A 12,728-nucleotide genomic window follows, 5' to 3' on the forward strand; every position below is an offset into this window, starting at 1 on the left:
TCCCATATCCCACTAGCTGTCATGTATGTGAAACCTATTTTTAAGAAAGCAGATTAATTAAGAATCACTGACAGCTCATTCTTGACTAGCTGATCACCTTTTGGGTTTACATTTTTCCTCTTTTCCTCCATCTTTTCACAGCTTGATCACACATGGTATCACACTCTGCTGCATATACCCTTGGTGTTGGGGAAGAGAACAGCATAAAGCAGGCATAGGCAAACTCCGACCCTCCAGATGTTTGGGACTACAATTCCCATCATACCTAGCTAACAGAACCAGTAGTCAGGGATGATGGGAACTGTAGTCCCAAACATCTGGCGAGCCAGAGTTTGCCTATGCCTGCCATAAAGTATATAGTGAAACCGAGGGTTTAAATCACATGGAACAGACCATAAAATATAGGATGGTATCCTGTGAAGTAGTTTCACTAGAGCAAGGAGTTTAAATCTGCTCTGGGGGTTCCTTCAGCCTTCTGGCACAGATTTGTGGATGGTACAGAGAGTGAGCAGGGAGAGGAGGAAAAAGGGAAGTTCTCTTGCAGAAGCAGAAATCCTTTGTAGCACTTTGTGGTTTTGTGGAGCTTGAAAACTTGTTGACCCGTTCATGAGCAGAAGTTGGTCCAAACCTTAATCTTTAGCTTACCTTTTGTAATCATTCGTCTATTAAAAGAAACATCAGTGTATATGGCAATATACCTAAGCAAAAAAGACACAGAGCATTTCGCACCCCCACATCTAAAAGGTAAAGGTAAAGGTACCCCTGCCTGTACGGGCCAGTCTTGACAGACTCTGGGGTTGTGCGCCCATCTCACTTAAGAGGCCAGGGGCCAGCGCTGTCCGGAGACACTTCCGGGTCACGTGGCCAGCGTGACATCGCTGCTCTGGCGAGCCAGAGCCGCACACGGAAACGCCGTTTACCTTCCCGCTGGTAAGCGGTCCCTATTTATCTACTTGCACCCGGAGGTGCTTTCGAACTGCTAGGTTGGCAGGCGCTGGGACCGAGCAGCGGGAGCGCACCCCGCCGCAGGGATTCGAACCGCCGACCTTTCGATCGGCAAGTCCTAGGCGCTGAGGCTTTAACCCACAGCGCCACCTGCGTCCCTTACCCCCACATCTACTTCCCGTCTAAAATATTACTGTGGAGTGGTGGGAACAGGAAAAGCAGGGGCAACAAGAGACCTTTGTGAGCAAATGCAGCTTACTGAGATTTTGTTGCATATGGGGTATAAACGATGAAGTAAGGGAATGACAGAAATTGTGTTTTGAGGAAGCAATTGGAGAGACATAGAGATGGTGCTACATATGTATTCTAAGAGGGCATCCCTTGAATAAGGTGTTGTGAGGGAGAATAGACAGAGATCATCAAGAAACAGGAGATCTCCTTAGAACAGTTAAGGGTGCTGTGCAGTGGTGAAAAGTCTGTCTCGCTGTGTTCAGTGGGGCTTACTCCTAATAGATGTGCACAGAACCGCAGCCAAATGTGTTCATGTATCACAGGGAAGCGAATCTGCATGCTTACTGGCCTTTCTGAGCATTTTAGCATATCCTGCTATACAATTGATTTGCGGTCTGGTCGTACTCAGTTTCGGAGAGAACCTTGTACCACCAATTTTTTCTATGCCTAAGAATGCAAGCTTTTATAACTAAAAACAACAAGCTCACACAGTAGTAATGAGAACATCTATGAAACAAATGAGACAGGGGTGAGACATGGAAACAACATAAGGGTTGATTTACATGCCAGAGCAACCTTATAACAATCTCTATATAAACAAACAAAGCACACCAAGCTATCCATGTGGAGAGGTCCACCTTTCAGGTTTTGTGAATTTTATTGCATCCCGTCCAACAACATGGAGACGCAACTGTCACACGTAACCTGGCTTGCATGGCTGCGCCACACTTTAAATGTTATAGATTGGCACAGGGAACCTCAGGTCCTCTAGGCATCTCTATGTGGCCCTCAGAACATTCGCTAGGCCACGGTTTGGGCCTGTCTGGAACGTGACCTTGAATTTTAATGCTTCTTGCTTGTCTGGATGGAGGTTAGACAATGGTGTGTGGCAACTGTGTGTACAAACCTGTGTCCACGCTACGAAGGTGTTACTTCATTCACTTTTGCCTCTGGCCCTGCTCACCTCTGGCACCCATTATAGATGTATACTTAACACTTTTTAAATGTACAACTTAAGAATACGATACACAAACGTAAGAGACAGCTGAGAGCCAGAACTGGACACAGTTTCCTCTTAAGTGTACGTTTGGGAGCAAAGCTGGGTTTTCCATCACATAATGTGAGGAGCAGTTCATAGTCTTATCTCTCATTCCCGATCGGGTGAAACTGCCGGAACTATAAATAACTTGCCTCAACAAAAGAAAGGATAATTGCTCCAAAACGCAAGGTATTCAGAAACAGGCCTGAAATTTCAATAATGCTAATGGAGCAACGAGAGGAAAAGGTGTGGGCAGTTATCGCTGAGGTTTAAAATAAAGAGTCTGCAATTTCTCTTTCTGCACCAACTAGCCCTTCATTTATTAGGCCATAAATGAAATGCAGCTGCATTTAAATTTTATACTGGCCCCCTCCCCGGAATGGATAATGAAAAAATATTGCCAACAACACACTAAGTCGAACCATAAATCACCCAGACACCACAATGATTTGCAGAATCAGGGAAGGCTGAACTGTTGTATGTAATATTGACAGGAACAAGATTTATCCCAGCATTTCTCTACATCTACGGCTATTATACATTACTGTATTTCATCTAAACGCACAAGGCACGTGTTTAAAACTACAGAGCCGCAAAGCCAGTTATTGCACATGAAAGCTCGCTGTTTAGTTATCGCCACACAGTCCCCTCCCATGAACAGGAATGTGTGGAGAAACCAGATGTGATGCTAACAGCACAGGCCTGCGCACATCTACTCAGAAATAAGTTCTACTGAGTTCAGTGGGAAAGGTCTGTGTCTCAGTGGACACAGGCGGGAGGTCTGTGGTGAAATCCCCAGCATCTCTGACCAGGGCTGGGAAACTGCTCTGCCTGAAATCCCGAAGAACCACTGCCAGTCAGAGTAGACTGGATGGGCCAACGGCCTGACTCAGCATAACACAGCTTTTTATATTCCTATAGACAAGTGTATACAGGATACCAGACAAAATGTGTCTCCGGTAACCATGTCAGGGTTTTTAAAAATAGTAATAGCAGCCAAAGGGGTGGATTTCATTAGGACTGCAGTGTGTGGCAAGGGGAGGGTTAACCTTTATTAACCCACTGTGAATGTGATGAAATTTGGCCGCCTCCACCCCGTGGTCGCAATTATACCTGAAAGAAAATCTCCCATTGGCATGAATGGGTGACTGCCTCCAGAGACCAGTAACAGCTGCTGGAAGGATTTTCAAAAGAAGTACAGCAGCAATGATGGGGTTAAACCTCCTGATCCTATATTATGTCGTCTCAATGAAAATTACCCGGAGTGGTTTAATAATAATCAATTCCTCTTCCCAGGGTCTATTGGGAAAGTAGCTCTGTGAGGGGAAAGGGACAACTCTCAGTACCCTTAACAAAACTACAGTTCCATGAATTCTTTTGGGGAAGCTGTGGCTTTTACAACGTGGTTTCATTGTGCTTTAAAAGGTTAGTGCAGATGTGGCCCATGTATCTAGAGTTCAGGAAAGGATTAATAAAACCTCTCTAGCAGCAGTCAGAGTCAAACCAAGGACTCAAGCTTTACAGCTGCTAATATAATGTCTTAGTGTGTTTTAGGTGCATTATGCAAATGTGACACTAGATGGTGGTAGTGAGCTAATGCAAAATTCAATATATTTTTTAAAACTTTTTTTCAGAAAGCATTTTCACAGCGTTTTTTTTAAAAATATATGTATAGATTCCACCTGACTTGTTTTTGGGTGAAGATCTGAACTATACCAGCACTTGCCACTGTCATAGGTTTCCAGAATGATGCAGTACTCACAGCTGCCAGTGTCCCAGGATAGGTGGGCGCATCTAAAAGGACCGTGTCTCCAGGATTAATCAGCATTTCAAATACCTACATGTTTAAAATATATAACATATAATATTGCAAGACTTTCTGTATACAATTAATATTTCTCTCTACTTCTACAGTAAGTACCTTATGGTAGTAACGAGTTAGTTATTTTGTATACCAAAGTTGATTCTAAGATAGAAAAAAAGTATTATGGGAAGTAGAGAACTGCTCATTGGGTGAATTATGGCTAAACTTACGGGGGGGGGGTGGCCCCTCAAAAATATACATTCACCCTTTCAATAATGTCCAGGCCAGAAAAAAACAACAACCTTGCATAACACATTACAAATGAATGCTAATTAAATGGATAGCAAAGTTACGGCACATAAAATCCTACTCAACTGTACTATCACAGTTCAATTTTGTGCTCCTAAGAATATAAGTGGCAACAAAATGGACCGAAAAGCCAGAAAGCAGCCCCTTATTTATATTGCACAAAATGCTCATTTCATGGTGTACTTTGCCTGTTTCACAGGTCGTTGGCCAAAACAGTACATATTCAGTACAGTGGTACCTCGGGTTACATATGCTTCAGGTTACAGACTCCGCTAACCCAGAAATAGTGCTTCAGGTTAAGAACTTTGCTTCAGGATGAGAAGAGAAATCATGCTCCAGCGGCACGGCAGCAGCAGGAAGCCCCATTAGCTAAGTGGTGCTTCAGGTTAAGAATGGACCTCCGGAACGAATTAAGTACTTAACCCGAGGTACCACTGTAATTACATGCAACCTATTAATAAAGAACAATTACTTTGTCAGTTTCAAAACTGTATAGATTATGATGTCAAATGCAGCAATTCTACTCTAAAAACAGCAATGTGGAATGGGAACAGCCTCCTGAGAATGGAGCTTGTGTACTTTTATCTAACTACAGATGTGCCTAGGACATTCTTGGTGCTTTTACATATAAGAAATGATGCTGGTGATGTTCTTAACTTGGGTAGTTGCAGCCACCATCACTGTTCTTCTCCTCATCTGCCTGGGTGTTTGTAAGCCGGGGTGGAGTCAAGAGGAGGACAGACAGGGCTGGCCCAAGATATTTTGTTGCCTGAAGGAAAGGGTGAGAAATTGCCTCCTCCCAATCCCATTTGAGGTTCAAAAGCTCAGCAGACCACTGAAACTTATTTCAACATCCTCCAGTGCACCCCAAGGCAGTGGCTTAGTTAAGTGGCTGCAGGACAAGTTGCACAGCACATGCACACAACACAGGGCTTGCTGCCCTTCAATATTTTCCACCTGAAGCGCCACCCTCATGCTGCCTCATGGTAGGGCCAGCCCTGAGAACAGAGCAGCTTGGATTAAACAGACAGGCTGATACTGAGCTGAAGGGGAACTATTGCCAGCAAAAGATGTGGCAGTTTGGCTGCTTTTGGTTCTTCTTCCCTTGCCTTTAGGATTTCTGAAAATGGAGCCTTGCCTAATTTTCAAAGAAGTTCAAGATGGCTTACCCCTCCCCCACTAAAAAAAACCCAATGAGAAAAATAATAAAATCTCTATTAAAATCACTAATGTTAACAAATCACAAGGACCAAATTAGAGGAGATGAAGGAGACCCGTGATCTGGAGGGAGGGAGGGAGCAGACAAAAACTGGAACAGGGTCATGGTGCTGGAGAGGGGAACTTAAACTTCCCTCGGTGCTATTTTCCAGATGCAAGTCACGCACACCAAAGCTCCTATTTGTCCTGCTTGTGAAAACATGCAGGTTGCCATTGTCAGATGTATCTAATTTTCTTCAGCTAGAGCTCTGGAGAAGTGGCATGGCAGACTTCCCACAGTGCGATCCTAAGCATGCCTACTCAGAATTAAGTCCTGTTGAATTCACCAGGGCTTGCCCCCAGTAAATGGAGTTAGGACTGCAACCTCAGTTGGCAAAGGAATCCTTAGAAGATAAGAATTCAGGTAAAGCTGAGTTAACCGTTTAGGAGGTAAGAACTATGCTGACACCATATTAAAAGTACATCTGTATGGATCCTAAGATAGTATGTTAATATTAATGTGTTTTTTTTTCTACCAGCCAGTAGCTGAATCTTTGCAATGCAAGGTAACAATGCACCGCATTGAGGAAAACAGGGAATAATTATCATAACCTTCAACATATATTGCTTTTGTCTTACTTTACTCAACCCTTCTTGACTGCCGGTGGTGACACACAACTCCATTTTCCCCTTTTCAGGCTGATACTCAGCAGTTGGAGGGTTGTGAAGATTCTTCTGCAAATCCTTCAGCCAGGATAATAGCTCTGGAATGCTAAGCAAACATTTCTCTTTCAAATCGTTGCATCAATAAGCTCCTCATAATAATGTATTACATGTCCCCTTTCAAGATTCTCATCCTTTATTGATCTAACTTTAGATCTTGGTTGAAAATATTTTTGCCTCAAGCAATTGGGAGAGGGAGAACAAGAATGGATGCAGCTGCCTGGCCAGAAATGTTAGCCACCACTGTCTTACAGCCTGATCTTATGGTGGTGTTTCAGATGCAAGGGGCACCCTATCCAAGGCCTACCCATAGAGTTGCCACTTCCCTGTTCCCTTGCTACTCGTATAAATTTCCACCAGCAACAGGGAAGAGGGTTCCTGTGGTGGTACTCTGTGCACTTGCACAAAGGAGAATGGGAGACTGTGCCTCTCTGGCCAGCATTCATTTGCAACCCTCCTCTTGCTATTTCAAAAACACTACTTGGATCCACGAAATCTGTAAAATACCCCGCAGAGGCTGAATACTGGAGAGCTCTCTTCATCAAGTCTTCCCCAATTTCAACCGTTGTTCCATCTCCAATGGTAATGCTGGCAGTTTTGAAGGGGAAAGTATTGGGGTTTGGTGCCCCTCCAGCCAGAGAAATCAGTGATGGAGGAGACCTCTGCATCAATTCAGCTAAAGTAAAAGAAAAGCAAAAAGAGAAGAATGAAACTTAAGATCCTGTATCTTCAGATACTTCCTTTTAACCCCCTCCTCATTTTATTTATTTAGATTTCCTACATACTCTATCCCAAGCTGTCTGGGCAGGTAACAAAAGTAAAATGCAGAAAAATGGAAAAACTGTATAACCAAGAAGCTCATGAAAATCTAAAAGAAACCTCTACAAACATTAGTAGAAAGCCGGGGCCTTCTGCATATGAAGTGTGTGAATGAGCCATGACCTCTCCCTAGTGGTGGGTGGGGGAACAATTCAGAAAAGAGAGCTGGCCCTTCTGTTATTGCTCTGCATACCTGTGGTGTCAAACCACATAGGCTGATAGCTTAGTGAGCTCATTTATATGCTGCCCACATAAAGTGGCAAGGAGGTCAACTCAGCTGGGCTCTTGCTTTCTACACCTATAGGGCTACCTACCACAAAATCATATGAACAACCTGAGGAAAATCAGAGGTTCTGGTTCATGACAAAATATGTACTTACTGAGGAGCCTTATCGGAGATGCTGTTCTTGCAGCACTGACTGCAGTAATGAATCGTGAGTAATTCATGCCTAAATCGTCAAGCACCGGACTTGGCCTCCAGATAAACTGGACAATGGTTAAAATAAAAAGCAATAAAAAGAAACAGTTCTTTTATTATGCTATTTAAAAACATCACTATAAACACTCTAAAAGAGCACTGACAAAATCTATGGCACTAGTTTTGCCAGTGGGACATTGAAATGTAATGCATTATTTCTGTATAAGCTGATCTGATTAGCTTTGCTTATTGAGGTTTGGCTGACTACGAAAGAAAAAGGGGGAAGCCATACAAGTAATAGATCTTTAGCTTAGTTCTGTTTATTCAAAATTCCTAAATATTCTCATGCCACTATGTGGTTCGTACTGATAAGAGAAAGAGTTAGCTGTCATAGCATAAACATACCAAAACACTCCAACTGAAGTAGATGTGTCTTAAAGGTGCTTGACGTGAGCTGGATCTTGCCCTTTGTGCTCAGCTGCATTGGAAACACATGAGAGTAAAGCAGTGTTAGATAAAATTAGCAAAAATCAGTTAACAATACTACACAAAAGAAAGGTTGGTTTAAGAGTGGCTAATTTGTACGTTCTTAAAAAGCAAGGGTTTTGCCTTCCTTTCTCATGCTTGTTTAGAAGGTCCAAAGTTGAACCTACATGATGCATCTATGACTCTCCCATTTCCTGCCCCCAAACACCTGAAGCTACGCTAAGACGACAGATCTCTCAAATCCCCTGAATTTCTGGTAAACCAATGGGCCTATTTTCAATATCAAAGTTTCCTTCCGCATGAGGGATAAATAAGGCGGCATATTACTTGGTAGTATTGCACTGATTAGTATGATATTTTCTCCTCTTTCTATGGTTAATTCCTCAAATGTCTAATCAGTTCTACAAACACCACTACTCGGTCAGTGTCTTAAAGATGAGCCACACAACCCCCAAATTGGCTATCAGCACACAGAAAAGTCAAACTACACTTTAATTGGCTGTGCAACAGAGTCATTGTCCAATTGCTTTTCTCTTACGGTTAGATCAATTTTTCAACACGCGACTGATATTTTTGTCTGTTCGCTTCATCAAACACTGAGAATTGATCCGGCTGTAATTAAATGGAAGCTTTTCCACAAAGTCAGAAGTAATTGGCTTTGAATTTGTGCATGCTCAGGTCTCTTACATGAACCAGATCTCAGTTAAGGCACAATTCAGGCCCGCTTTAAAGTAAGTAAATCAGAGTTTTATCAGTGAATTGAGAAGGTAGAGGACAGGTGATAGAAACTGCATGTTCTGCTTCTTTCTATTTTATCCATCTGAAAGCAGTTGAGGGATAACTGCGACCTTCATTTCCCCCGTTACTTCTAGGCAGAAACAAAGATAAAACAGACTTAGAGGCATGACAACTGTGCAATCTTTACAAGAACCCGCCTTTGTTTCTTTAGCTGTATATATCCACACTGCAAGCAGTCATGGGATGCCTCAGCACATCAGACTGGAAGAAAAGATCCTGTCTCGAGAAAGAACAACAGAAAACAGTCTTTCAAAATGTTTTCAAACAGTGTTATGCCTGTCTACTCAGAAGTCTGTCCTACAAAGTTCAATGGGAGTAAGTTCCAGGTATGCACAGAACTGCAGCCAAACTGATTTCCCCTCCCAACTTCCTAGCTTTCTACCTTCAACACAGCCACATATTCTAGAAAAAAATACTTAACCTAATGTCTGAAGCTTCCCTATTGTAAAAATAAACCAGGATCCATTTAGTTAAAATGTAACAATGAATCCGTGTGCATGCATGTGCTGAGAGAATCAAAAGATTCAAAAGTGCTTGGATGCTGAGCGGTCTCTTTTATTGAATTCATAGAAAATAAGTCTGTATCAGCTGAGAAAACACAGTTATGTTCTACTATCTGCTTTACAAATTGCAAACAATTTTATGGAAGTAGTTCTTTATGCTCCATCTCCTTGCTGAACATTTTCCCTTTGTACATAAAAATTATTCTACGTATTTATGTTGAGGGGCGGAAATTAAAATCCTCATTTCATTATTCACTGCAGCAGCAAATGATCTTCCATATAGCAACGATTTCCCTGCTGCAAAGAGAGTATCCCCACCTCCGCCCACAATAATCCAAGACTTCTTACCATACAGAAGGACTGTATTATCTAATTTTGCATCCTTCCTATTTAGTGTTGACAAATAGGTTTGTGTAGGAAGCTGGCATGGGAAAAACAACAACTGTGTTCACACAGAACAAGCAAGAGAGAAAGGGAATGTATTCACAAGACTGATACTGACACTTGACAAAACCACTGTTCCAAGTAGTTGAGTACTGGAAATCTACTGATCAGTTTGAAGGAATGCAGCTTCTTGTTTCCTAGAAGTTTAAACCTGGTGCATGTATAGTGAGGACGTCCTTCCAAAGTATTCCTTCAGTGCAGCTGCGGAACTGAAATTTTGGTAGCTTAGACCACAGGTGTACCTAGGCTCCTTTGCAACCTTGGCAAAGAGCTAGTAACGCCATCTGACTGGGGAGGGGGCCACACAGGGCTGCTGTGATTGAGCCAGAGTAGAGAGGTGCAATTTTAACATCCTTGGTGGGGGCCAACCTAACCAACCCCCAGGTACACCCATTTTAGACTGCGATTCTTTGACCCCTGTAGTAGTGGATATGTGTGGAGAGACCAGGAATGCTTCCAGGCAGAGGCTTACCATTGCAAATGGGGTGTTAGCAATAGCTGCTTCTTCTTTTTCAAAGGTAGTGGGCTTTTCCAGAAAAGGTAAATCTGGATTAAGTGAAGGAAAAATATAGGCTGCCATTTTTATGTCAACATTATGTGGTGTCTGAAAACGATACACCAGAATGAGGGGCACCACCCCACAATAAACACCTGTCCGGAAGGCTCCAAGAGCAGCATAAATACAGGTTACTGGCAGGCATACAGGACTCCAATATGCCTATGTAGCCAGGTATTGTGAAGAATGGTACCTGTTCGTCATACTGATGTTTGTGACTTGCTGTAGCATCTGCACCTGTGATGGGCAAGCAGAGCTGACAGAAAGACTTCAGGAAGCCTCTGTAAATATGACTGTGGGGCACACAGGACTGCTTGGCTATAAGTTTGGATTTTGAGGGCAGAAAACATTCCAGCAGGACTCTGTTCCACCTTGCACTTTCTAGAGCCGTGGTTCCTCCCAGGGGGGCAATTTTATTTTTAAGGGGGGCAATTCGATAACATTTGGACCAAGTTAATGGTCTTCTAGGCTTCCTCCATGTGAACAGGAGTTTGCTTTTTTAAAATAATAAGTATTATATGTCACAGGTGCAGGGCAGCAGATTTTAGAGATGCTTAGGTGGGGCATAAGGGAAGCGGGTGGTGCCGTTGGTTAAACCACAGAGCCTAGGACTTGCCGATCAGATGGTCGGCGGTTCAAATCCCCGCGACAGGGTGAGCTCCCGTTGCTCGGTCCCTGCTCCTGCCACCCTAGCAGTTTGAAAGCACGTCAAAGTGCAAGTAGATAAATAGGTACCGCTCCAGTGGGAAGGTAAACGGCGTTTCCATGCGCTGTTCTGGTTTGCCAGAAGTGGCTTAGTCATGCTGGCCACATGACCCGGAAACTGTATGCCGGCTCCCTCTGCCAATAAAGCAAGATGAGCACCGCAACCCCAGAGTCGGCCACGACTGGACCTAGTGGTCAGGGGTCCCTTTACCTTTACCTTTACCTAGGTGGGGCATGGCCAAAAAAAGGTTGGGAACCACTGCTCTATAGTCTCTCAAAGAGGGCCTTTAGGTATTAGCTGCTATCTGATCCTTTTTATCTGAAGAAGCATGCTCTGCTATTAAGAAGAGACCTTCTGCAGACAACCAGGACCCTTGACGTGCCCCACTTTCCCTTTGCGCGCCTGCCCATTCCTTTCGCATTCTAACCATTTCCTCTGTGCCGACTCAGCGGCATGGTCCCCTTCCGGAAAGCATGGTCCAAAGAGCGTCCCTGAACATGCGCAGAGCGCACGCCGTCGCATTCCCACACGGGGTAAACAGCAGCTTGACAGGCGGCGGCGGAGAGGTTGAAACGTCAGCGCTGGCTTGCTTCCCCGCGCTAGTTCAGCAGCAGCAGCAGCAACGTCAACAGCCGCTGCTGCAAAGCGTCTGGGGATCCAGCAAGTCTGGGGTCTGCGTGACGCGCAAGGGGCGTCCGCTCGCCGACCTCGCTCTCCAATGTGCTGCCGCTGCTGCTGCTCGGCCCGAGAGGGGCTGCCAGCTCCGCGATTGTGCAGCCGCCAGGGAGAGCTGGAGCTCCGGCAAAGCGCAGCGGCGGAGCGCGGCCGAGTCGCCCGGCCCGGCGCCATACTAACCTTCGCCGCCAATGCTCGCCGCTGCCAACCGGGCCCTGGCGCGCCTGATGAAGGAGCCGCCGCGCCGCCGCCGCCGGTCTTTTGGGTGCCCGCCTCTCCGTCGCCAACTGCGGCCTGCACCGCCGAGGAGCCGCTTGTCTAGCCTTGTCCCTGGCTCCCCTTCTGGGCATGCACGCGCGCAAGCTCGCTTCCAAGAGAGCCGACCTTGAGATGGGCGCGAAGAAGCGTCACCATATCCCCAACTCAAATAATGCGGGTGGGTGGGAAGGAAGCCGCTCCTCCCTTTGACTTCATTAAAAAAACCACACACATTCTGTATACTTTCCAATTAAAATTTAACACCACGCTAAAAAACACACCGAACATTAACAGCAGAGTTGGATCTGGACCAGGAAAAGGAAAGTTTTCCTTTCGGCTGCTTAAAGCTCACTAGCAAGAATCAATGTGCGCCGGCATGCTGTTGAGCATGTGCAGAGTGCTACCTTTCTCTCACTGTTGCTAAAGCACACCCGGGCCCAAAATAAAAGGTGTATGCTACTCGTATGCTGTTGAGCATGTGCACCCACCCAGTGTCGAACCACACCCAGTCCCCAAACAGCCTAGATAAGCGTTATTGGCTTCCCGGGAACAGATAGTGTAATTTTTGTCAAAGTATACATTTTATAAGGTGCTTGCAATGTGTTTTATTTTATTAAATTCCCTTATACATTTAAAAAAATACCTGTACGCTTTAAAGCAGATATCCAGTTAGTTGATCACTCTAAAACCCAAAGGGAAAGCTATTAAATGTTTCAACATTTAGAATGAGTGGAGCATGAAAGGTTAAAAAGTTGGCATTCCTACCATATGTATTTATGTGTGTTCACTTGAATTAAGCATTTTTATCACCTCAGTT

General features: G+C 44.4%; 1 protein-coding gene across 1 annotated transcript in view; it reads right to left on the reverse strand.

Annotated features, from left to right (window-relative positions):
- Positions 1–12,401, reverse strand: part of AADAT (aminoadipate aminotransferase) — a 94,657-nt gene extending 82,256 nt beyond the window's left edge. Inside the window, exons 1-6 of the mRNA XM_079990100.1 lie at positions 11,834–12,401; positions 7,891–7,963; positions 7,448–7,553; positions 6,756–6,924; positions 6,165–6,297; positions 3,978–4,052 (exon numbers count right to left, since the gene is read on the reverse strand). Of these exons, the coding sequence (XP_079846226.1) occupies positions 3,978–4,052; positions 6,165–6,297; positions 6,756–6,924; positions 7,448–7,514 (444 nt within the window). The 5' untranslated portion in view covers positions 7,515–7,553; positions 7,891–7,963; positions 11,834–12,401. The remainder of the gene's footprint in view (positions 1–3,977; positions 4,053–6,164; positions 6,298–6,755; positions 6,925–7,447; positions 7,554–7,890; positions 7,964–11,833) is intronic.
- Between the last annotated feature and the right edge of the window lie 327 nt (positions 12,402–12,728).

Source organism: Podarcis cretensis (genome assembly GCF_951804945.1).
Source record: "Podarcis cretensis genome assembly, chromosome: 9".
In the NCBI taxonomy this organism is placed as follows: Eukaryota; Metazoa; Chordata; class Lepidosauria; order Squamata; family Lacertidae; genus Podarcis; species Podarcis cretensis.